The 27,596-nt window shown below is 38.1% G+C and overlaps 1 protein-coding gene across 1 annotated transcript; it reads right to left on the minus strand.

Annotated features, from left to right (window-relative positions):
* Positions 1–209: 209 nt before the first annotated feature.
* Positions 210–27,393, minus strand: LOC101550304 (UDP-glucuronosyltransferase 2B31-like). Its single transcript, XM_055138747.1, has 6 exons — positions 26,664–27,393; positions 22,493–22,641; positions 6,201–6,332; positions 3,925–4,012; positions 2,229–2,448; positions 210–704 (listed from the first exon to the last, which is right to left on the minus strand). Exons 1-6 carry the CDS (start codon positions 27,385–27,387, stop codon positions 425–427), a joined length of 1,593 nt encoding a protein of 530 aa, XP_054994722.1. The 5' UTR covers positions 27,388–27,393; the 3' UTR covers positions 210–424.
* Between the last annotated feature and the right edge of the window lie 203 nt (positions 27,394–27,596).

A 27,596-nucleotide genomic window follows, 5' to 3' on the forward strand; every position in this document is an offset into this window, starting at 1 on the left:
ACTGGCGACCACTCATGCAAATCAAAGATGAACGGGATGATAAGTGATGATAAGTGACAAATGATTCCCTTAATAGTGAACCACATTTATAGTGAGGTTGTATGGAAAAGACCTGTGACAAACCGTATAACTAAACATCATTTTGGCTCAATGCTATTTTATACATTAAAAAAAATGGAATCAATGCATTTCAATATCTAAGCATATATTTTATTTTCACTTATTGAATGCTGTTTCTTTTTTCTTAAAATCACATATTTCTGACCTCAAATGGAGGGAAATAGTTTGAAAGCAAAGTTTGACATAACAACTTAACATGAGAATAATTTTGTCACCAGTGAAAAGAAACCCGCACCCTCTTCTCTCTGAAACAAACTGGAGGTGTCCTCTCTATAAGAGAGAACAGCTTCGGGCCTCAATGCAACTAGTGCCTCTTTTCCTTCTTCCTTGCTTTAGAAAACACCCGACAACAGCACAGGCAGCATTTGGTGATGAGCCACAGGGCAGCTACCACGCAGGCCAGCAGGAAGCCGATCACGTCCAGAGAGTGGTACTGGAGCAGGTTGAGGTCGTGGGAGGCGGGCCGCAGGTGTTTGGCTCCTTTGTGGCGCATGACGAACTCGATCCAGAAGGCCGCCCTGTCCAGAGGCTTCACTGGCTGATCTCGTTGAATTGCCCTTAGTTTCATGGCATTCTCCTTATACCTAAGGAAGAGCCCCAAAGGGCACATTGAGAGAAGTGAGATTCACCAGTAAATATGCACTGGTGAAGGGATGGATGTTCGAGCATTGTATAGCTGAGACTTAATCCTGAAAGCTTTGTAACTTTCCACATGGTGATTCAATAAAAAGCAAAAATTGTTTACCCAAAGAGACTTTTAACTGTCATATATATGAATCAAAGTAAAATTGTTGGCTTATACATGCAATACTACATTTTGGGGATCTTCATTGATAGATTACTTAAATTGGAATTTTATAGTTTGAAAGAAATTGTAAATGAAATAGATTGTAAGATGTAATATCAAGTCTATTAGAGGAAACTGTATCCAACATTATTGGAACTAAGTATGTCAGTAGCGGGAATGAATTTTTATATTAATGCTGGTAGATCATTTAAAGATGAACTGTTTGTGCATTGGTGAGAAGATTCATTGTTTTGTCACCAGTGAAAACAAATCTGCACCTAATTTCTCTCTGAAAAAAATAATATTGATCATACACTACTTTTTAGTTTGTTTAACTTTATTTTTGCAGCGGGGGGGTTTGTTCACACCCAGTCATGCTTAAACCGTCCATCTGGCTCTGCACTCAGGGATCAGGCTTCCTCAAGAAAGCATATGGGTGGAATGTATCAAACCCAGGTAGACAAAATGCAGAGCAAGCACCTTACTACTGTACTATCTCCTAGACCGGAGACACTACTTTCTAGCAATGCATAATTATCACATGAATAAAAAACTAAAGTATTATATTAAGTGAAATAGTTTTTTACATAAGATTATATATTTTGTATGACATGCACATAATAAAATAATTTATAGAGACAGAGTACAGATTAATGCCTGACTTGTGGAAGTGGTAAGGGATGTTTTCAATTGTAATATTTTTGAGGGCTTTTGAAAATGTCAAACACTTAGGTCAGAGTGATAATTTCATCTCTCTGTAACATAGTACATACATTATTGCATGTACTTAGTTGGATACTATGTAAAATATTTCTCTGTTGAAACCTTTTAATATAATAATAATTGAAGTTATTTATTAAGACAAAGTAGTATTAAAAGCTTCAAAATTGTGACTCTGGCTAAAAATAATATTTGCTGCTATGCCAAAAACAGTAACAACAAGTCTCATGATGGAGATGTTACTAGTGCCCGCTCAAGCATATCAATGAGCAATGGGGTGACAGTGATACAGACAGTGATACTTTAAGTTCTTAGTTTTTACTTCTTTGGTTTTTGCAGTAGTTGTAAAAGTGACCTCTTACAATTACCTAAGGGATCTTTACATTTGTTCACAGAGCAAATTGTTGCAATAATCACTTACCTCAAAGTCAGTGGGGCTAAAATGCATGCTTTTCATAAATGTTTGAGGAAAATAGCTCACTTATTATGGGTTTAGTCATGTTAGAAATTTCTTAATTAATCTCTGAAACTAACATAAGGCGTACAACTGAGAAAATTACCTATGTATCGATATTCTCTATTAAAATGTTGTGATACTCACGAAGGATCATTGATGACTGTCTTCAATGCATTGAGCAAATCTGAGCTTGACATTGTTTCAAAGTCCACCCTGACAGCTGCCCCCTTGGCCTGCATATGAGCGATGTTATCGGGCTGATCCGCAAACAGGGGAATGCCCACCATAGGCACCCCGTGGTAAATTGCCTCATAGATGCCGTTGGTCCCACCATGAGTGATGAAAGCTTTGGTTTTGGGATGACCTAAAATCGAGAGAATTTTAGGAAATAATCACTATCTGGGTAAAGAAATGAAAGGATGGAACAAGACAATGATGTAGACATTGTATTCAGATCATAGTTTTACACAAAATTAATGTATTTTTCAGATCTCAGAGCTGGGATATTTTAGTTTGCTAGATAAAGAAATGAGGAATGCCTATTTACTTTGAGTTACCAAATAAAACCAAGTTTTTCAGGCGAACAAATCAAATGAAAAGGGTGTGTTTTTTAAGTTATTTTTCCACACAGGGTGGTTCTCGGGGCTTACTCCTGGCTGTTCGCTCAGGGATCACCCCCGCCACTGCTCAGAGGATCATTTCAGGTGCTGTGGATTGAACCCAAGTGAGTTGTGACTGCTGTGTTATTCTCCAGCCCCTATATTAATTATTAATCTGGTTTTAATGTTTTTGCCTGATCAAGAAATAAGTAAATGAAAACATAGTGGGTATAAAAATATACTCAGACATAAACCATGACTTAGTAGAAAGGCCAGGCAGGATTAAAAATTAGGGCATAGGACAGAAATTGGAGAGGAAATATGCCACTAAATCCTATTCATTGTTCACAAGAGACTACTTTCAGGTGTTATTATATTAATAAAATATCATATTTCTGCCTTAGAGACTCGAGTAATTTCACTATATAAAACTACGGATTACTTTACTTTGGCGTAACTGATGATATTTGTCAAGGTTAAGACATGAATAGTCATACACCTGGCATGAATAGGCAGTTTGTCATTACTTTGACAAACTGCCTAGTATCTTAAAATATTTTTGTTATCTAATGTGCAACAAGGGTATAAAATATGTTGGACACACATAGTCAAAGAACATTTTCTAATTGTACCGTCTTTCAATGCAGTTTTATTTGTACTTAAAAAAAATTAATTTAATTCTGGGTCTCCTGATGCTTGGCTAGGTAGCAAGGGCCTGAAGCTTCTGTGCCTGGTAAGAGATGCGGCAGTACTGGGATCGTGGTTTCTTTCAGGGCTTCAATCAACAGGGCCTGGTGCTCATGTGATGTCAGGACCAAACACAGAGCATTGAGCATTCGAGTCATGCACTCCAGTCCTTCAATCTATATTCCTGGACGCTTTGAGCTTTACTTTTACTCATTAATTTTTCTATGAAAATATTTAAAGCATGTGTTTTTATTTAGGTTTCTAAATATATGCAAAACTACATAATGGGCAACTATGTGTTAGAGTTATGACATAGTATTAGTGATAACTAAATTTCCACTGAGTTCTTTGAAAATAATAACAAGTGCCTATATAATAAGAAAGCATATAATAAGTAAGCATATATTGTTATTTTTAGCTAATAAATGCATAATAATTTTGTTTCCTTGTGAATTGACAATGTGTTATTTCATATCAATCTTTATACTTGATATTTTTATATTTTATATTTGAAATTGATATTTCATATCAATATTTATGTTTCAGAAACTTACCAAGAAGGTCATTCTGGGGGATCCACTTATATAGCCTAGTATTTGCCCCTAAAGTATCTGGCGTCTTGCTATCAAATCTCCATATAACCTGTGAATATTAAGAAAACGTGTTAATCTACTAGTCAAATGTCAAAATTATAGTATGTTTCAATGCTAAACCCACAAGAGATTCTATACCTTTCTTCTACAGAAAACAAAAAGTAGGGTAATAGTACAGTGGATAGGGCTTTTAACTTGCATACAATGAACAATGAGTTTCAATGAGGTTCAATCATCAGCATCCTTTACGGGGGGGCCCCCCACCCCCGCCCCAAGCACTGTCAGGGGTGATCCCTGCAAATGGAACTAAAAATAGTCCCTGAGTATCACTGGGTGTGCCCTGCTCCTGAAAATAAAACATGTGATATAATATAAATGGATAAACTGTGTGCTTATATTTGTATTAAAAATGTGCATATAATAATGGTGTTTTTCACAGAGCTATTTAACAGATGATATCAATAAAAAACTTTGTAATTCAATTTAGAGAATGTGTGAAATTATCAAGAACTACATATTTATTGTTAGGTATGTATTATAATTCTCTCTCAATGTCATATAAGACAACTTTTTTCCCCCACAGGGTTACAGAAAGAAATTTATTTAAATATACCTTCTGATAAACTCTTTTATCAGAAATTTATATCGTGTGATTTTAAATAGTTGGTCCATACTATAATTTAATTAGTTAAATAAATAATGATCTTTTTATAAAATAATTTTTGTTTATAAAATGCACTGCCTGTTTGCTTGCTCACTACAGGCAATGTATAAGAAAAAATCTCCGGGAAGTACTTTTTTTTATGTATCCAGAATATTGTTACATATTGTATGACAAAAGCTTTATCATGAACAACTTTGTAACTGTGTATCTCAGTTCAAGAAAACTTTAAAAAATACATCGTTACATATTTTGTGCTTGGACATTCTCATAGTAAAGGAGAGGAATTGGCAATAAATAATGGAATAACCAGAGAAACATCCTAGAATTGTCACCACTTCATTCCACTTACCATTATAGCGAAACACTTACCATTATAGCATAAATATAATTAATTAAATAGGTATTAGATCAAAAACAAATACCCAAAAACCTTTATGTACATTACCAAGAGACTTTTATTTGGGAAATTACCCAGAAATTCTTAAACTCTAAATTATAGTAAACAAATGAAAGACCTTTGCTTGCTATGTGCATGTTTAAGTGACTTTTTGCCCTTTTCAAATTTAAACACAGATGCAAGCAAGAATAATATAAGATAGTAGACTAAAAAAAGTAGATATTGGGGCTGGAATGATAGTATTGTAGGCAGGGCACTTACTTGCATGAAACTGACCTGTGTTCAATTGGTGGCACCACAAATTATCCCTCAAGCCTCTCCAGGAGTGATCCCTGAGTGAGAGCCTGGAATAAGCTCTGAGCACCACTGGGTGTGGCCCCCAACCCAAATGAATAAATGAATGAATAAATAAATTAATTAATTTTAAAAGGTTTGTGGTGTGGAGTACATCTTCAGTTTTCGCAGAGTAGGCATAATTTTACTGACTTTTTTTTCATACTCCTCTCTTAACTTCATCTTCTAAACTAGCTATCTTGAGATTTGAAAGAAGCTATGTAATGCTGATTCTTTTCTTTTTTTTTTTCACTTTATGGTTCATACCTGGCAGGAATCACCCCTGGCGGTGCTCAGGGACCATATGGGATGCTGGGAATCGACCTGGGTCAGCCGCATGCAAGGCAAACGCCCTATCTGCTGTACTATTGCTCCAGCCCCTGTAATTCTGATTCCTGTATTCATAAATTTCACTCTGAGTAACATTAGTAGTTGTGTTTCAAAACACTACTTATTAATCTTAGATTAATGCTATGTTTCTGATAACATCTGCTGTGCTTTATCTTGTCATATTTTCTGCTAAAACGTACAAATGACAGGGAAGAATTTGGTATTTCTGTTCCTATTCCAAAATGTTACTATAATAACCATTCACCTAACTTTACCCATAAAATATATCTCAACATTAATGTCAAGCTATCATGGTTTAAAAGTACATTTTGTATAACTTTAGCAAGTGTCATATACATTTTTGTTAGAATTGATATATATATATAAGATATATAAGATAAATCAGACTTATCACAATTGAGCATTCATGTATTGTTTTTATATAGATTTATACAGACTTAGCAGACACATTGTTAGTTCTTTGTTACACATTGTGTGTTACTATTACCTAACCTTTTGTGGAATCTGGGCAAGAGCTGATGCAATCACATTGGCTCTCTCCTCGGGCATGTTACTGACCATTGACCCCAGAGTAAACACCACAACACCATTTTCTCCAGAGCTCTGGACAAACTCCTCCATGTCCTGTAATGCAAGAATTTGTCCCATTATTGAAGGACAGCATAATATCAAACAATATTAAAAGAATTGATACAAAAATAGTATAAGGAGAGAACATAAAGTATTTTAGAAATTATTTATGACCTTTAAAAATATGGTTTAATGCTCAAGATATGAAATTTGCCAGCTTAGAAATTCCCCCTTTGTTTGGTAGTTGAGACAAGACGGTAGAAATCGTGTTTGCATTTGTGCGTTTGGTATAATTACTGCTCCACCATCATTGTTTACCCCATCACTGTCCTAGAGTCACATTTATTCAGCTCCACTCCTTTTCCCTCTTCTATCACCAACTGGTCATCTCAATTCTGTTTCAAAGTCCAAAACTTTGTTTCAGATACATTCTTTCCATGCTTTTTATTCATTTCTTTGTATGCCCCATGTATATAGTCATCAGTTTTTGTTCTTTCTCTGAATAAGTTTGCTTAACATAACCCTCTCTAGCTCCATCTAAGTTGTAACGAACAGTTTCACCTATTCTAATAGCTGAGAAGTATTTCATTATGTCTATAAACCCCAACTTCTTTATCCATTCAACCTTCAATGGACATGGGTCTTTATCCATTCAACCTTCAATGGACATGGGTTGTTTTTATATTTTGACTACTTTAAGTAGAGGGCCCATGGACATAGGTGTGCATATTTTTTGAATAAATTTTTCATGTTCTTGGGGTATATGTTAAGAAATTAAAATCACTAGATCATATAACAACTCAAGTTTAAGGTTTTTTCCCTACAAAGGTTCAATTCTGTTTTCCATAGAGACCGAATAAGACTGCATTTGTACATGTTCTATTTTTCCTTACAAAGGTTCAATGCTATTTTCCATAGAGACAAAATAAGATTACAGTAGTACATTGTCATTCTAAAGAAGCAATTCGCAAGTGTTTGCATTATTTATATACCCACAGTTATGTAAATAACCTCCAGGCCTCTTCTTATTAATACAACTGGAATCTAAACCATAGAAAAATAATTTCCATTTATCCATCATCATTCCTTGTTAATGAGTATTCTACATTTTGTTTGTAAGTTTTTTTTTTAATTTTATTTTATCACCATGTGGAAAGTTACAAAGTTCTCAGGTTTATGTCTCAGTTATACAGTATTCAAACACCATCCCTTCACCAGTGCCCATATTCCACCACCAAAATCCCCGGTGTACCCCCCGCACCCCACCCCAACTGTATAACTAATGAATTTCACTTCATTTTCTCCTCACCTTGATTACGTTCCATATTTCAATACAAATGTAAGTTTTGATGTCTAGATACCTCATAAGAGATTTTTGAATTAGGTCCTCGACATTCATTCACGATAGGAATGTGTTAGGATGTCTTCCCTTTCTAATTCTCAAAGACATATTATTGTACGTGATTATAGTATGTTGTTTTGTCTGTTTAGGATAAATGGTTTGCTTCCCCTTTTTGAAACTGGTGAATAAAAATGCAAAGAAGTTAGGTGTTCAAATATCTCACTGAGATTCTTGTTTTAATTTTATGGATGCATAGCAAAATATTGCTAGACTATATAATGATTTTATTTGAAATTTATTTGGCATGATATCAATTTTGTTTTTATTTTTATAAATTAATTATTATAATCATTTTATTAGAAATAATGGGAAGTAGAAGGGAGAAGATGAGCTTAGAAAATATTCTGAGACTGTTTATACTTTTATTATTGTTATAGAATTTGGGCAGAGTAATACAGTAGGAACAAATTTCATTTATAGTCATATTTTCTCATCATTATCCCAAATCATTTATGTTAATTCATGCGTTGTAGGCAGGGATGATTTCTTTTTACTCACTGCTATCCAGTGTCACACTAAAGTAAGCACACTAAAAGGAATTGTCAATACAAATAATTTGGCAAAATTATAATTTCATACTGACAGTATTGTTCACTAATCTTTTCTATGTTGACACAATAATCTGTGTGATCCTAGAAACTTATACCAATAATTAAACTCAGACATCTTTGTAAAAAAATAGCTGATCCACAGCATAAGAACATTTGGAAAAATTCAAAAAACACCGGAAAAAAAATGTGTTATTTATATGTCCTAGAAATAAGCTTTTTATAAAATGTGATTTTATGCTGCTGGTTATTATGTTTTATAATTAAATATGCATATACATAAATATTTAGAACATTTCATCCCTTAGTGTCTTCATTCCATATAATTGCATAAATATTTTATAATGTGTATATGAATGTAAAGTGATATAAATTCATTTTGGTTATTTAGAATAAACTCAATATTCTATGTTTTACATAACTCATAGTAATTTTTAATCTCTGATTATATTTGTCAATAAAATTTAATTTGTGGATATAATGAAGTTCGAATTCTAACCTTTTAAAGAATCAGGGCATAATTTGCCATATATCTTTTTACTTCCTTAGGTAGCATACATATTATGGGAAAATCTAATAGTTGGAAACAAAAACACTTCAGAGAAAAAACTATCTTAATATGCTAAAACAAAGACTTATTTACATTAATGATGTGGGTTTAAATCTTGTTTAGGAATATTAATAATGAAAACTACTATTAGAATTGTGTATTGTGATTATACAGATATTTATCTTTCCCTCCATTATTAAAAAAAAATTATTGGAGTTGGAACGATAGCACAGGGGGTAGGGTAGAGTATTTGCCTTGTACACAGCCGACGCTGGTTCAATTCCCAGCAGCCCATATGGTCCCCTGGACACTGACAGGAGTTACTCCTGAGTGCAGAGCCAGGAGTAAGCCCTGAGCATTGCCGGGTGTGACCCAAAAAGCAAAAAAAAAAAAAAAATACTTTTTTTTTTTTAATGAAGTTGCAAAGTAGATGTTGTCTTGGTCCCAAAATTTCAGAAGGTCAGAAAATACCCAAAAAATGTTTGGAAGTTCCTGTCACAGCCCTAGGGGGAATGACAATTCAAAACCTAAAACCACAACTTATAAATAGACCCATCAGGGGAAGATTTATTAGGAACAAGTACCGTATCGGGATTCTTAATGGAGACTACCATTTTTTTTAACAATGTCCTAGCAAAGGATTCTGATTTGTCCCACAAGCCCCAATCCAAGGGATCTGGAATTGTCTATATAATATTACTGTAGTGTTACAACCCTGTTTTAGGGTGTACTTTTCTAGGTTTTTGTGCTCTTGCAGGCAGATTACAAATTGTCTTTGTATGGGTCCAGTTTTGAGCCCCCACCCCCCGATACTCATGCAAACTGATATGTTCCTCTCTAGTGTGTCCCAGTTTCCTGTTCCAGTGTACAGTACATTTGGATTCCCTTGCACACTCCAACTTGGAGTGATTATTTTTTCCTTTATTAGGGATCCTTTATTATTAGGAAGGAGTGAAAAGCAAGAAACAGAATATAGAATTTCCTTAAAGGGAAAGGGGCCCTATTGGGATATCCTTGGAAGTTCACTGGATTTTTCTTTTATAGGTTTCACTTGCTCTTCTGCCTTTTGTTTTGCCATATTTAGTTATGTCAGGGTGGCTGTTGATTAGTTCCTGGCCCTGGGTTTTTGTTGACCCTGTATTTCTCGCAGTTATTCATAAAGTTTGATAACAGGATGTTAGGATGTTTCAGAACATATGAGGAGATGTACGGGTCCAATTTTGAGCCCCCCCCCCGAAACACATGCAAACTGATATGTTCCTCTCTAGTGTGTCCCAGTTTCCTATTCCAATGTACAGTACATTTGGGTTCCCTTGCACACTCCAACTTGGAGTGATTATTTTTTCCTTTATTAGGGATCTTCCCTCTCTTTTGTAAGGATGCTCTCTTTCCCTTTTTTAAAAAAATTATTTATTTTTAAAATTTTAAAAATTTGTTTATTTTTATTTTTTAATTAGTGAATCACCGTGAGAGTATAGTTACAGATTTATTCATTTTCATGCTTGTCTTTCCGTCATACAATTCTCAAGAACCCATCCTTCCACCAGTGCCCATTCTCCACCACCAATGAACCCAGTATCCCTCCCACCCCCCAATCCCATCTCCACCACCCCATCCCGCCTCTGAGCAGGGCATTCCCTTTTGTTCTCTCTCTTCTTTAGGGTGTTGTGGTTTGTAATAGGGGTATTGTTGGCCATCCTGCTCAATCTATTGTCTACTTTTAGCACACATCTCCCTTCCCGAGTGGGTTCACCAACCACATTATACTTGGTGTTCCCTTATCTCTCTGAGCTGCCTTTTTCCCCTACATGTGAGGCTGGCTTCCAAGCCATGGCGTCAATTTCCTGCTACTTAATTCTACTATTCTTGGGTATTAGTCTCCTATTCTGTTATTTTATATTCCACAGATGAGCGCAATCTTTCCATGTCTGTCTCTCTCTTTCTGACTCATTTCACTTAGCATGATACTTTCCATGTTGATCCACTTATATGCCGAGTTCATGACCTCATTTTTCCTAAAAGCTGCACAGTATTCCATTGTATAGATGTGCCAAAGTTTCTTTAATAAGTAATCAGTTCTCAAGCACTTGGTTTTTTTCCAAATTCTGACCATTGTAAACAATGTTGTGATGAACATATAAGTGCAGATGTCATTTCAACTATACTTTTCAGCTCTCCGGGGTATATTCCCAGAAGTGGTATTGCTGAGTCAAATGGGAGCTCAATATCTAATTTTTTGAGAATCATCCATATTGTTTTCCAGAAGGGCTGAACCAGTTGGCATTCCCACCAGCTGTGTAGTAGGGTCCCTTTCTCCCCACATCCTCCCCAACAGAGGTTGCTTTTGTTCTTTTGGATGTGTGCCAGTCTCTGTAGTGTGAGGTGGTATCTCATAGTTGTTTTGATCTGCATCTCCCTGATGATTAGTGACGAGAGCATTTTTTCATGTGCCTTTTGGCCATTCGTATTTCTCCCTTGAGAAAAGTTTCTGTTTATTTCTTAGCCTCATTTTCTGATGGGAGTGGATGTTTTCTTCTTGCAGATTCCAACCAGTGCCCTAAATACCCTTGATATCAATCCCTTATCTGATGGGTATTGGCGAATATTCTTTCCCATTCTATAGATTGTCTTTGCATTCTGGTCACTGTATCTTTTGTGGTAAAGAAGCTTCTTAGTTTAATATAGTCCCATCTGTTTATCTCTGTGTCCATTTGGTTAATCATTTGTGTGTCATCTATGAAGATACCTTTATCTTCAATATTGTGGAGGCTTTTGCCGACCTTGTCTTCAATGTACCTTATGGATTCTGGTCTGATGTTGAGGTCTTTAATCCATTTTGATCTCACTTTTTTGCATGGTGTCAGGTCGATGTCTAAGCCCATTCTTTTGCATGTGGTTGTCCAGTTATGCTAACACCATTTTAAGGAGACTTTCCTTATTCCACTTCACATTTCTTGCTCCATTCTCAAAGATTAGATGATCATACATTTGGTGTTGTGTATAGGGATAATCCATCCTGTTTCATTGGTCTGCAGCTCTGCCTTTGTTCCAGTACCAAGCTGTTTTAATTGTTCCTGCTTTGTAGTAAAGTTTAAATTTTGGGAAGGTTATGCCTCCCATTGTCTTTTTCCCAAGAAATGTTTTGTTTTTAAATTTTTTAAAATTTATTTATTTTTTATATTATTTATTTTATTGAATCACCATGTGGAAAGTTGCAAAGTTCTCAGGCTTATGTCTCAGTTATATAATGCTCAAACACTCATCTCTTTACCAGTACCCATATTCCACCACCAAAAACCCCAGTATACCTCCGACCCCCTGCCTGCATAACTGATAAATTTCACTTCATATTTTCTTTACCTTGATTACATTCCATATTTCAACACAAAGCTCACTATTGTTGTTGGAGTTTACCCTTTAAAAAGACAGCCCTACTGCCAAGGAAGTATTTGATAATTAGTTTTCCATTGCTGAGAATGAAGAGATATGAAGTCTTTTTTTTTCTCCTTCCCGCGCACCCATGTTCGTGCCTGCTTAATAGTCCTCATAATATGGCGGATGCTATGCTGTTTCTCCCTGGAAAGGGGGAAAAAATAAACGAGAAAGAAGAATATTTTCCTTCCTTGGCAGGCGTGGGGCTATGGCTTAGTTCACAGTCTAGAGACATGACTGTAACCAGTTTCTGGACCAAAAGTAGTCTAGTTGGCCTCCAGATCCTGATCGATGAGCAGCAAAGAGGCCGCACAAAAGTGTGGCCACCCGGGTCAAGTCTCGGTGGAGCACACGCCGGTAACAGCCCCAGCCTGAGATTGCCCAAGCGTCCCACTGTTCCAAGTACATAATTTTTTTTTCTCCCTTTCTGCACCACCAAGTTTGTACCTGCTTAATAGACCACATAATATGGAGGATGCCATGCCGCTTCTCCCCCAAAAGGGAAAAAAACGAGAAAGAAGGATATTTTCTCTCCTTGGCCAGCGTAGGGCTATGGCTTAGTTCACAGTCTAGAGACATGGCTGCTACTTTGATTACCTTCAACATTTCAACAAAAAACTCACTATTATTGTTTGGAGTTTCCCCCCAAAGTCAAATCTGCTAAAAAGAAACCATTTCACATAGTTGAAAATTAAGAGATATTAGGCCGCACAGCCATGAGGTTTTGAATTTCTGTATAATGTCCAAGGAGAATTCTGCCAGAAATTGCATCACTGCAAGCCTTTACTTCCCTTTTGTGGTGCTCATAAGATGGAAAAGCCTGGAGAGAAAAACCCTACCCCTCTGGCGCCGCAGGGGGCAGTGACTCAGTTCACAGTCTAGAGGCATTTCTGCGAGCTGCTGGTGTCCAAAGTACTTCAGTTGGCCTCCGGGATCATGCTTGTGTAGCAATGGAAAGGCCACACACGTGTGGCCGCTGCGTTTAAATCTCGCTGGAGGGCAGGGCCGATACCCCTCCGCACCCCGGGATCTCCCACGCGTCCCACAGCAGCCGGCTGATACCTCCATTTTGTGCTCAAAATGCGGTGATCGCCATGCTCTGCATGGGTTGAGAGAGAGAAACCCTTCCCCCCAGCGCCGCATGGGGCAGTGGCTCAGTTCACAGTCTAGAGGCATTTCTGTGAGCTGCTGGTGTCCAAAACAGTTCAGTGGCTTCCAGGATCATGCTCGTGCAGCAGCAGAAAAGGACAAGCCCTAGAATTGTTTTAGCTATCCATGGGTGTTTGTTGTTCCATATTAATTTCAGGATTGCTTTATCCATTGTTTTGAAGAATTTCATGGATATACTTATAGGGATTGCAATGAATCTGTATCATGCTTTGAGGAGTATTGCCATTTTGACAATGTTGATTCTCCCTATCCATGAGCAGGGGATAAGTTTCCATTTCCTCATGTCCTCCTTTATTTCATGAAGTAGTGTTTTATAGTTTTCTTTGTAGAGGTCCTTTACTTCCTTAGTTAAGCTGATTCTGAGTTATTTGATTTTCTGGGCACGATTATGAACAGAATTGCTTTTTTCATTTCCCTTTACTCTGTCTCATTGTTTGCATATGGGAAGGCTATGGACTTTTGGGTACTGATTTTATAGGCTGTTACTTTATTGTACAAGTCTATTGCTTCTAAGAGTTTCTTGGTAGAGGCTTTAGGCTTCTTTAGATATAATATCATATCATCTGCGAATAGTGAGAGTTTGATTTCTTCCTTTTGTATCTGGATGCTCTTAATATCTTTTTCTTGCCTAACTGCTAGTGCAACTACTTCCAGTACTATATTGAACAGAAGTGGTGAGAGTGAACATCGTTGTCTTGTCCCTGATCTTAGAGGAAAGGCCCTTAGTTTTTCCCAATTGAAGAAAATGCTTGCCATAGGTTTGTAGTAGATTGATTTGACAATCTTGAGGAAAGTTCCTCCTAAAACCATTTTGGTGAGAGTTTTCATCATGAATGGCTATGGATCTCATCAAATGCTTTCTCTGCTTTCTTTTACTTTTGTTGATATGATGGATTATGTTGATTGTTTTCCGAATGTTTACACCATCCTTGCATTCCAGGATGAATCTCACTGTGTCATGATATATGATCTTTTTGATGAGTTGTTGGATTGTATTTCTTAATATTTTGTTGAGGATCTTCATACTGATGTTATCAGGGATTGGTCTATAATTGTCTATGTTTGTGGTGTCTTTGTTTGCTTTTGGTATTAGGGAGATATGTGCCTCATAGAAACTGTTTGGGAGAGTTCCTGTTTCTTCAATTTCCTGGAAAAGCTAGAGGAGAACTGGCAATAGTCCTATTTAAATGTTTGGAAGAATTCATCAGTGAATCCATCTGGACCTGGGCTTTTCTTTTGGGGAAGACTGGTTTCAATTTCCTTGATATTTCTGGGTCTATTCAGGTCTTCCAAGTCTTCTTGGTTCAATCTTGGGATATTGTAGGAATCAAGGAGTTTATCCAATTCTTTTAGGTTTTCTTGTTTTGTGGCATACAGAAAGTAAGACTTTCAAAGTAGTCGCTGATGATGTTTTGAGTTTCATTGGTTTCTGTTGTGATGTCCCCCTTTTCATTTCTGATTCGCTTTATGAAGGCTTCCTCTCTCTCTTTCTTTGTCAGTCTTGTTAGCAATTATCAATCTTGTTTATTTTCTCAAAGAACCAGCTCTTGGTTTCATTGAACTTTCATATTGTTTTCAGGGTTTCCATGTTGTAAATTTCTGCTCTAAGTTTTATTATGTCTTTCTTTAGATCTGTTTTGGGTTCCTTTTGCTGGTCCTTTTCTAAGATCTGGAGCTGTGAAGTCAAGCTATCTATGTAGGTCCTTTCTTCCTTCCTGAGGAATGCCTGAAGGGCTATTAATTTTCCCCTTAACACGGCTTTAGCTGTATGCCATAGGTTTTGGTAGCTCATGTCTTCATTATCATTTGTTTCAAGGTATCTTTTGATTTCTTCCTTGATTTTCTTCCTGACTCACTCATTGTTCAACACTGAGTTGTTTAATTTCTGGTGTTTGATTTGGTGATCCGCATCTGTGTGTGATTAGCTTCTATCTTCAGCACATCATGGTCTGAAAAGATAGTCGATACAATTTCTATTTTCCTGATTCTATTGAGGTATGTTTTCTGACCCAGCACATGGTCCATTTTGGAAAATGTTTCGTTTGCACTGTAAAAGAATGCGTATTCCTTCTTTTTGGGGTGTAAATCCCTGTATAGGTTTATTAGCCTTCTGTCTTCCACTTCTTCCTTCAGAGTCAGTGTTTCCTTGCTGAGTTTTGTTCTTGCTGATGTGTCCAGAGGTGATAAGCTGGTGTTGAAGTCTGACTATTATTGTGCTGCTAGCGATGTCCTCCTTAAAGTCTGTTAGGAGTTGTTTTAAGTATTTGGCCAGTCTCTCATTAGGTACGAATATGTTTAAGAGTGTGATTTCTTCCTGTTTTATATATCTCTTGATAAATAGAAAATGACCTTTGCTGTCTCTTCTAATTATTTTCAACCTGAAATCTGTGTTATCGAATACTAGTATGGCCAACCCAGCTTTTTTTGAGGGGAGTTGTTTGCTTGCAGGATTGTTTTCTGTCCTTTCACTTTGAGTCTGTGTTTGTTCTGACTGTTCAGGTGTGTTTCTTGTAGGCAGCAGAACGTTGGGTTTAGTTTCAGAATCCATTTTGCCACTCTGTGTCTCTTGATTGTTGCATTTAGCTCATTGACATTGAGAGAGATTATTGTCATGGGGTTTTGTGTCATCTTTCTGTTGGATTTGTTGTTCTTGTAGGGTTTTTCCTTGTCTTATAGTAGCCTGTTCAGTGCTTCTTTTAAGTTTGGTTTTGAGTCTATGAAGTTCCTGAGGTATTGATTATCCATGAAATAGTGTATTTCCTTCGAGTTTGAGTAGAGTTTAGACAAATAAAGTATTCTTGGTGAGGTGTTGATTTCATTGAGTTTTTTCACTAAGCTCCACCATTGTCTTATGGCTTTGAGGGTTTCCTCTGATAGGTGTGCTGTAAATCTAAGGGGTGCCTCTTTGTATGTGATTTACTTCTTTGACCTTGCTCCTTGTAGTATTGTGTCTCTATCCACAGCATCCATCATTATAACTATGATATGCCTTGGAGTCTTTTTATTAGGGTCTCTTTTTGCTGGTACTCTTTGTGCTCCTTGGATCTGGATGCCTGCCTTCTCCAGCTCTGGGAATTTCTTAGCAATGATGTCTTTAACTGTTGTTTACTCATTCAGGTTACTTCCCTGTGCTTCTTGTACTCCAGTGATTCCTATGTTGTTAGTCTTGAAATCATCCCCTAGGGCTCTAGTCCACTGTAGGTCTTTTTAGGTCCATTTTCAGGTCTTTTGCCACTATTTTTAGGTCTTTTGCCACTATTTGTTATTTCCTGTAAGCTTTCTGCAGCTCATCTTCAAGCTCACTGATTCTGTCTTCGGCTGTAGCCATTCTACTGGTGATGGCACCTTCTGAGATTTTAAATTCATCTACAGATTCCTTTATTTGTGTCACTTTTGTTCATAATTTTGAAATTTCTGATTTTATTTTTTCTTAAATTTTTTTGGTGGACCATTCCATTGTTTCATTTATATCCTCAAATTTATTGGATGTCTGCTCTATGGTTGCTTTTAAGTACGTTGACCATATTCAAGATTTCTTCTCTGAATTCTTTATCTGAGAGGACCTATATGTGGGTAACTTCTGTTGAGGCTTCTGGAATCTTTTCTTCATCCTCTCTTCATGGTGGGGATTTTCGCTGTTTCTTCATATTGTTATGAAACTATAGAGTTGGAACCTTCTAGTTGTCTATCCCTATTCCCTCTTGCTGCTCGTGGGGATTCTGGATGAGCTAAGTTGATGATGGTAGCTATTTTCTCCTTTTAAAATAATTCCTTACTTGCCTTTAACCCTCCCTTCCCGTGTCCCAGCCTGCTTCTGGACCCAGACCACCCCAGCCACCCCCACCCTCCGGACTCCCACCCTGGCTGGCAGCATGTTGACCCCAAGCACCGCAGCCAATTTCTCTTCTGGCCCAGGTGTGTGACGTCCCTCGACCTGCCCTTGTGGAGTCCCAGCCTGTTTCCCTGACCCAGCCTTTGTGGAACAAGGGGCGTGACCAAATATTCAGGGTGCATGGCCTAAGCAAAGTGGTCATGCCTTCTTTTGGGGCCTGCGGCCACCCTTATTTTCTCAACACCAAGAAATCTGTTGGTACATGTCACCCTTCTTTACCTATGTGCATGAGTACCATCCTAGCTATAAAAAAACAGTAAAATAATAAGCCAGTAGTCTATCCAAATTTCACCCAAATGCCAAAGAATACAAGTACCTGTGCAAATCCAACATAAAAGAGCACATTCTTTGAAAGCATCACCTTAGGCCTCATCTAAGTATTAGAGGAACATCTGAGAGGAAGGACATGTTCTAGAAGAGGAAAATAAAAAGGTAACTGCCATTGACCAAACCCATATAGATTCCTTTTCTGCTACAGGCGGGAATAGGGATAGTGAACTTGAAGCTCCCTCTTCCAAACCACCACCACAACAGGAAGAAACAGCGCAAATCCCCAGCACAAGGAAAGTACGATGGAAGGAGTCCTGAAGCCTCGATAGGCATTTCCTACAAACTTGAGCTCTCTGATAAAGAATTCAGCGTTGAAATTCTGAAGATGTTCAATGAACTCAACCTAAAGTTTGAAAAGGTATTAATTAAAATAAAGGAGGATCTGTCAGAAACTATTGAACAGACAGCCGAGAAAATACAGGAAGAGATGAGAGCAGAAATAAGAAAGCTACAAAAAGAAATGGCATGAATGAATGATTCGGTAGATGAAATAAAAAACTCAGTGGGTGTCATCATCAATAGAATGACTACAGGGGAAGACAGAATCAGTGAGCTTGAAGATGAGCTGCAGAACGCCTACAGGCAACAAAAAAACAGTGGGAAGAAACCTCAAAATAGCTCTAGGACTAATCAGAGTCCTAGGGAAAGATCTCAAGAGGAACAACATTAGAATCATTGGAGTACCAGAAATACAGGGAAGCACCCCCAAAGAAAAAGCCACAGTCAACGTAGTAATTGCTGAAAAGTTCCCAGAGCTGGAGATGCAGGCATCCAGGTTCAAGGAGCCCAAAGGGTGCCAGATAAAAGAGACCCTAACAGAAAAATTCCAAGACATATCATAGTTAGAATGATGGACATCATGGATAGAGACACAATACCGCAAGCAGCAAAATCAAAGAAGGAAATCACATCAAAGGAGCACCCCTTAGATTCACAGCAAACCTATCAAGGAAGCCTTCCAAGCCCGAAGACAATTGTGGGATATAATGAAAAAAGTCAATGGACTCCTTACCAAGAATACTTTATCCTGCTAAACTTTTTTTTTTTAGTTAATAGTTTATTTTTAATTAGTGAGTCAACGTGAGGGTACAGTTACAGATTTATACATTTTTGTGCTCATGTTTCTCCCTTACAAAGTTTGATAACCCATCCCTTCACCAGTGCCCATTCTCCACCACCAGTAAACCCAACATCCCTCCCCCCCTCCCCAGTCCCGTCTCCCCCCACCCCACACTGCCACTATGGCAGGGTATTCCCTTTTGTTCTCTCTCTCTCTGATTAGGTGTTGTGGTTTGCAATAAAGGTGTTGAGTGGCCATTGTGTTCAGTCTCTAGTCTATATTTGGCCTACATCATCTTTCCCCCACATGACCAACAACCACATTTTACTTGCTGTTCCCTTCTCTGAGTTGCCCAGAATGAGAGAACAGCCTTCAAGCCATGGTGATAACCTCCTGGTACTGATTTCTACTATTCTTGGGTGTTCGTCTTATAGTCTATTATTCTATATTCCACAGATGAGTGCAATCTTTCTATGTCTGTCTCTCTCTTTCTGACTCATTTCACTTAGCATGATACTTTCCATGTTGATCCACTTATATGCAAACGTCATGACCTCATTTTTTCTAACAGCTGCATAGTATTCCATTGTATAGATGTACCAGAGTTTCTTCAACCAGTCATCTGTTCTAGGGCACTCGGGTTTTTTCCAGATTCTGGCTATTGTAAACAGTGCTGCGGTGAACATATAAGTGCATATGTCACTTCGACTATACTTTTTGGCTTTTCTGGGATATATTCCCATATCCTGCTAAACTTTCAATCAAAGTCGAAGGAAGGAACAATACACTATTTAATAGAAAAAGAACAGCTCAGGAACTTCATAGACTGTTAACCAAACCTAAAAAAGAGGATTAAAAGGGCTATTGCAAGACAAGAAAACCTTCTACAAGCACAGCAAACCTTTACAGAAAGATGGCACAAGATCGCATAACAATAATCTCTCTCAATGTCAATGGTCTAAATTCACCAATTAAGACACACAGAGTGGCAAAAGGGATTCAGAGACTGAACTCAACATTCTGATGCCTGCAAGAAACATATCTGAATAGCCAGAACAAACACAGGCTCAAAATAAAGGATGGAAAACAATCCTGCAAGCAAACAACTCCCTCAAAAAAGCTGGGGTGGCATTACTAGTATCGGACAACATAGATTTCAGGTTGAAAAAGATTAAAAGGGATAATGAAGCCCATTTTTTATTAATCAAGAGATATGAACAGCAGAAAGAAACCACACTCCTTAACATATATGCACCCAATGAGGGACCAGCTAAATTCCTACAACTAATAACAGACCTTAAGAAAGACATTTTGAGAAACACAATCATAGTTGAAGACTTCAACACCACCCTATCACCTCTGAATAGATCAAGAAGATTAAAATCTACCAAGGAAATGCTGGCTTTGATGGAAGCAATATAAGAGAGAGGGGTAATATATTTATACAGGCTAATAGATTTATATATCCTCCTAAAAAGAATACACATTCTTTTCCAGTGAACACGGAACATTTTCCAGAAAAGACCATTTGCTGGGCCATACAACATACTTCAACAGAATCAGCAAGATAGACATTGTAGCAGCTATCTTTTCAAACCATGATGCACTGAAGATAGAAGTTAATCATGTACAGATGCAGAAAACCAAATCAAATACCTGGAAGTTAAACAACTCCAAGTTGAACAATGAGTGGATCAGAAAGGAAATCAAAGAAGAAATCAAAAGGTACCTGGAAACAAATAAGAATGAAGACACTAGCTACCAGAACCTGTGGGATGCAGCTAAAGCCGTGTTAAGGGGAAAATTTATTGCTCTGCAAGCATTTCTCAGGAAAGAAAAAAAGGCACACATAAATAACTTGAATTCACAGCTTAAGATCTTAGAAAAACTTTTGACGGGCCAGGAGTGTGGATACACTCACTTGTCCACGGATGGGCAAGCTGGGACAGCAGGCAGAAATGCTGGGAAGGTGGGACCTGGGTGCTCGGCAGGCAGGTCAGGTGGTGGGAACCTCTCCTCCTTTGTGAGTGAGTTTCAGTTACCCCTTCTCAGAAATAATATTTAATTAAAAAATATTTTCCTTCATCTTCATTTTTGAAATTCTCTTTTGTGAGAATGAAAAATTAGCCTGGAGAAAATCTTTTATCAGTACCTTAAAATCCTTGCTGTCTGACAAAATAAAAGGCATTTCATTCAACCCATTATGTTAGAGGGTTGGTCCATCCAAGCAGCTAATAAATTCCTCATCTTGCTCAATATGTCCATAACCAAAAAAGGGAATGCAAACAAAGGGGGGGCTTGTATTTTGGACCTAGGTCCTTCATTAATATAACATGAAATAGTCATAGAGGAGACACAGAATCTGACACATCAAGAATCAGAAATAAATATCTTAAGGGAATTTATTATTATTATTATTATTATTATTATTGCTTTTTGATCACCTTTGACATTTTTCAATGGCCAGTTAAAAATCTATTGAGGTGGAGCAATGACATGCCTCAGGCTCTTGCCAGAAGGTCAGGTACAGGTAAAGTACAGCTCCTATGCAACACACGTTTCTCTATGTGTTAATTTTATAGTCAATTCTGACCAGAATCCTATTCTACAAGATATCTATTGCCTGTAGACAGGTAGCACCCGTCTTCTGCTGCATAAATGTATTTTGGTAAATAATAAAATGTAAGCAATTTCCTAGCCCTAAAGTAGCCCAGAGATAAGAAGACCAGATCCTTTAAAATACAAATCTTGTACTCCTTGCAAAGAAGAAACTGAGATGCCACCCATATAGAGAAATCCAAGGCCTTACCCAGAGAAGGGCAGACTCGTCAACAAAGGAGAAACTGATAAAGAATCCATCAGTTTATGAATAGACCATATGAAAATCTATGATATTATGAAAAGACAAACAGTGCAAGGCACGGGGTTCTGAAGAGACCATCAACAGTGAATGGGATGAGATTACTTCCTCTGCTCCCGACTTTACCCATTCACTGGAAACACTGTAGAACTGTAGGACTGTCATCCCATTGTTCATCAATTTACCAGAGTGGGCACCAATAATCTCCATTGTGAGACTTGTTGTTACTGTTTTTGGCATATAGAATTTTGCCAAATTATCCCAGAAAATTGGGATAGAATTATCCCAGATACATCATGGGTATCTTGCCAGCCTGTGATGTATGGGTGGAATTGGTAGCTTACAGGACTCTTTGAGAGGGACGGAGGAATTGACCCCGGGTTGGCCACATGTAAGAGAAACGCCCTACCTGCTGTGCATTTTTTCTAGCCTCACTGGCAACAAAACATTGAAAATTGCGACAGATTTATCTGGCAATACAACATTGAAAATTGCTACACATTTATTGTAAGACAGAACACGCCTGGTCTAACAAAACTGTACTCTAAACTGATTCCTAATGAAGATTTAATGTCTAAATTAGGAGTGATCTGTCACTATCACTGTCATCCCGTTGCTCATCAATTTGCTCAAGTGGGCGCCAGTAACGTCTCCATTGTGAGACTTGTTACTGTTTCTGGCATAACGAATATCCCATGGGTAGCTTGCCAGGTTCTGCTGCCATGAGGGTGAGATAATCACGGTAGAGTGGCAAGCTCTCTGAGAGGGGCAGAGGAACTGAACCCATGTCAGCCGCGTGCAAGGAGAATGCCCTACCTGCTGTACTATTGCTCCAGCCCTAGCAAATAAATTGTGGGATGACTGCAAATAACTTAGAAGTTATTTGAGATAGTATCTGTCTTATCTAGGTAGATTGCAAAACTAGAAATCTACAAAGTGAAATCAAATAAAACAACAGGACCAGGCTTACCTTGGGCAGGGGTTTGGCAGGTTTGCAGTGTAGTCCTCCAACAAACTCAAAATTTGGTAAGATTGGGTGAGGAAACTGAAAATCCCAGAATGTTCTAATGAGCCAGAAATCGGCTTTGCTCATCTGCTTAGATATTGAAGTGGGTTTTCCTGAGAGAAAAAAACAAACAAACAAAAAAGACAATAAAGAATGAGAGTTTGGAAAGTGAATATTCCAGGAAAATTTCCATATGGATCTTGGAATGATGTAACATACTCTCCATTTAATACTACAGTTTCAATTCTATCGTCTGTGATAAAAAATATACCTAAGACAGCTATAATATGCTTTTATAATTTGTATGTGGTTCACATATACTTAAGCAAACTTAAATTAAAAAAGCAAGCTCCCGGAAGAGAGCGACACAGAGAGTCTTTTGCCTCGCACCTGGCTGTCTTCCCGAGGGGATGGGCTCCAGCTTCCCTTCCTGCCCTGAGCAGTGCTCCCAGAGGCCAAAGACATCCAGAACCTAGCCACAGCCATGGTCAAGGCTCAAGGCACAAGGCTCAGACGTTCAGACGCATCTCACGCATTAAGGTACGGGCAGAGCAACCCAGGTGTGCGAGACCCGGGCCTGAGACCTCCAAGCCTGCTCGGATCAGGACTGGGCCTCTTCCTCCCAGATTTCCCATTTTCTAGTGTCACACCCAGGGACTGCCCCTGGCACCGTGTAATCCCCTCAACAGCCAACATCTAGAGATTTAAAAGCAAGCTTCGGGAAGCTTATAGCCTACTTAAGCCTACTTCTCCCTCTGGGAGAAACCGACAACCTACCCAGAATATTCTGCCCACATGGGAGAGCCTCACAAACTCCCCAATGCTGTATTCATATGTCAAAAACAGTAACAATCTGGGTCTCATTCCCCTGACCCTGAAAAAGCCTCTAATGTGGCATCGTTGGGAAGGACGAGTAGAAAGAGGCTTCTAAAATCTCAGGGCTAGGATGAATGGAGACGTTACTGAGACCGCTGAAGAAATTCGATGATCAAGGGGATGATGATGATCATCATCATGTATATTTACCTTCGGTAAAGTGGTTAAAACTTGTGAAATTTAATAAATAAATAATGAATTTAAAATGTTTATGACTGGGGCTGGAGAGATGTACAGCATACAGAGTGTAGGCCACTCGCCTTTCACATGACTTTCCTGAGTGATCCACATCTCTTTGTATGGTCCTTTGGTACTTCCTGTGCCTGGAACCAGGAGTAAGTCCTGAGCACAGCTGGGTGTGACTCCCAAACAAACAGAAACACCTGAAATGTTTATGACTAGAAAGAATCCACTCCTACACATGTAAATCAGCAAAGCAGAGGATCTAACATACCTTCTATCTTCTACATGAACTAATGATGTTTTTACCTCTGACAAAGAGATTCTAAAGAGAGATTTGTCTCTCCATAAAGGTGCTCTCCAATCTACCCTCTTCTCTATTTCTTAATAAAACAATTTTGTTATTGGAATAATTAGTTGTATGTCAGTCTGTTTGGGTGGAGCAATAGCATAGCAGGTAGGGTGTTTGCCTTGCATGCCGCCAACCCGGGTTTGATTCCTTCCTTTACCTCTCGGAGAGCTGAGATTATCTCGCCCACACAGCAGGGCCTGGGAAGCTCCCCAGGGTGTATTCGATACTCGAAAAACAGTATCAACAAGTCTCATGATTGAGACATTACTGTTGCCCACTCGAGCAAAAAGAATGAGCAATGGGACGACAGTGTTACAGTGCTATATCAGTCTGCTTAACACTCTCATCTTTAATAAAATCACATGATTATCCTCTCTGTAGCTGCACGTTCATGACTCCAGAGGCCAGCTAAACTACTTTTGTTAGCGGCAGCTCCTTGCAGAATGTCCTCAGACTGAGAACTAAAGCCGCGGACCCATGCATGCCCAGGAGGGGCAAAGTATTTCTCTCTCTCTCTCTCTCTCTCTCTCTCTTGCCTTTTCCTTGTTGAGTGTGAAGGGCATGGCAACTGCTATATTATGATGACCACAGATGGGAATTATGAACTGCAGTAATGGGACACGAGGGTGCTCTTGGGAAGGTGGGTGGCACCGGCCCTGCTCGCCACCAGATGTGATCCCAGGGGCCGCACGTGTGCAGTCTCTCCACGCAGCTTCATATGCATGACTCCAGAGGCCAGCTAAACTACTTTTGGTACCGGCAGCTCCATGCCTGGCCAGGAGGGGAAAGGTATTTCTCTCTCTCTCTCTCTTGCCTTTTCCTTGCTGGGTGTGAAGGGCGTGGCAACCGCCATATTTGAGGACCACAGATGGGAGTTACAAGCTTGCAATGATCCAATATCTGGAAGAAATTTCCCCAGACTTAGTTGCTTAAATACAGAAATCCAAAACTGCGCGGCCGCTTTTACGGCCGGGCCACCTCATATCTCTTCACAACAGGTCTGACTCTAGTGGGGAACTCCTAACAATAATAGTGAGGTTTTTGTTGAAATATTGAATGTAACCAAAGTAAAGCGAAATTTATCAGTTACGGGGCAGCGGTGGGGGCGGGATCGGAGGTATACTGGGTTGGTTTTTTATTTTTTGGTAGTTGAATATGTGCACTGGTGAAGGGATGGTTGTTCCAGCATTGGATAACTGAGACTTAAGCCTGAAAGCATTGTAATTTTCCACATGGTGATTCAATAAACTAAAATAAAATTTTAAAAAATAACATGATTATATTATTCACAATCATGAATTATTAATCAACATAAGCTATAAGAATTAAGACATGTATTTGAAGATTCTGAAAGTTGTGCAGTATAAGATGTAAAGATCATTAAACTATCGATGTTCCACACAGTTGTAAATAGGAATGCCTTCTCACAGGTGCTTGTGGATCTCGACCATTTAACAACATATTTCCTTAGCTGTAGAATTTTCAAGTAAATTAGAGATTTATTTTTATTTGAGATTATGGGATAATTATTTATATTTACTACCAAATTGGTTCACGTTAAAATCACCATATTATTCTTATGTTAAATATAGTCCAAAACATATTGGAAAGATTTACAAAATATTGGCACCTAGCAGTGGCCACCCATAACTTTGAATCTTTCTTTAGTGAATATCATTTTAAAAGAATATAGATGAATCTTTTGTATCATCTTTTTTCAAAAAGATTTTATACTTGAAGGAGATGATTTGTGGTTACATAGTAGTGAGAGACTGTGTAATTATTAGAAGGTAAAGTTGTTGGTACTGACTGAAATAAAGTCACTCTTCAAAATGAATGGTGTCTTCAAGTAATTTGGCAAAATAGCATAAACTCTAAGTAAGGAAACCAAAGAGAAATAATGTCGACAACGTCTCAGTAGAGCTGTACTAAAATTGTGTAACTCTCAAATAGATATATCCACCTTGAATAAGATATTACGTTTCCAGTATTTGCTTTTAAAAATAAAAGAGACTAGCAAAATGAAGATGCAGTATAAATAAGTATAATAAAGAAAAATTTATATTAGATTAGAATAGTAAAATTAATTATATAATAATCATGCCATTGAGGAGCCTGGCAAACTCCCTCTGGCATATTCGATATGCCAAAAACAGTAACAAGAAGTCTCACAACGGAGACGTTACTGGTGCCTGCTCAAGAAAATCAATGAACAACGGACGATAGTGCCGCAGACAGTGTGACAGTGCCATAAATTATGAGCTGGATCGACAGCACAGTGGGTAGGGCATTTGCCTGGAACAAGGCTTCCCTGGGTTAGGTTCCTCCGACCCTCTCAGAGATCCCAGCAAACTATCAAGAGTATCCCACCTGCACGGCAGAGCCTGGCAAGCTACCATGGTATATTCGATATGCGAAAAACAGTAAAAACAATGGAGACATTACTGGTGTCCACTTGAGCAAATTGATGAGCAATGGGTTACAGTGCTACAGTGATATTTAGTAAACTTGTCATAAATTGTCAAAAACTACACCATTACATTAGAGGGAACTCTAATGTAAAAATAGATGTTGAATAATATGAATGAGTCAGATTAGGTTCATCAGTTTTAACAACTCACTGTTTCAAGGGATTAGAGAGATAGTACACTGGGTAAATTAGAAATTTTACTCATCAAGGTATTAGGACATTTAAGACATCTTATTACCAACTGAAACATGACTTACCTAGTACTTCACTATAAAACTTATCCCATTGATTGTCACATACTGTCTGGAACCAAAAGTCAAAATAAAGCACATGAATCATATTTTTAACCCTTTCCATGAATGTCATTCGGTCGCTTAATTCAGACAGGACAACAGGTACATAGGATGGTGGGAGGGGAAGTCCTCCACTATACTTTTCAAGTCCAGATCCGGTAGAGAAGCGGAGACTGTACACTAAAGGGATTTCAAGTATTTCAGCCAGAAGCTCACCACAGGGTCCAATAGCATCTGCAAAGACGACATCAAACTTTGTTTCTTGTAATTTTTTCATTAGCTTCTTGTTCAGAACTAGATCTTTACAATGATTTCTAACTACAGTATAAGATTCACAAATCATATCTTGCAGTTTTGAATAATAAGACCAAAATGAATTTTTTGGCATCTTGTATATCCATTCCTCAAGGACTCTTTGGATAGTGGATTCCATATGACCTTTAGGATATTGTGTTGGGTAAATTTCAAAATTAAAAGAAGCTGGTTTTGTAGGATCAACAAGAATAGAAGCTTTCGATGTAAGAACAGTTACTTCATGACCTCTCTTCACAAGCTCATCCAGGATTGTCTTTATGTTGATCCAATGGCTGTATTCCATGGGCCACACCAACACCTTTCCACAACTGCCACAACTGAAGTAACAACCCAGCTCTAGCAGGAGGAGAAGCGAAATCCATTTAACAGACATTCTGGCAGAAAATGATATCAAACTTCTATTTTCTTTTGCCATCAGTTGTTTTTATGTAAAAGATTTATCGATTAGTATGTTAAAGTATAACTCATATATCAAAGTACAAAAATACCAAACATTTAGACTAAATGTAGGGGGAAAAAAGGTAGCTGACCTCGTTTGTAAGCAAATGGGTTCTATCTCTGTTTGAGTTAATGAGTGTTATT

This window comes from Sorex araneus, chromosome 5, assembly GCF_027595985.1.
Source record: "Sorex araneus isolate mSorAra2 chromosome 5, mSorAra2.pri, whole genome shotgun sequence".
NCBI lineage: Eukaryota > Metazoa > Chordata > Mammalia > Eulipotyphla > Soricidae > Sorex > Sorex araneus.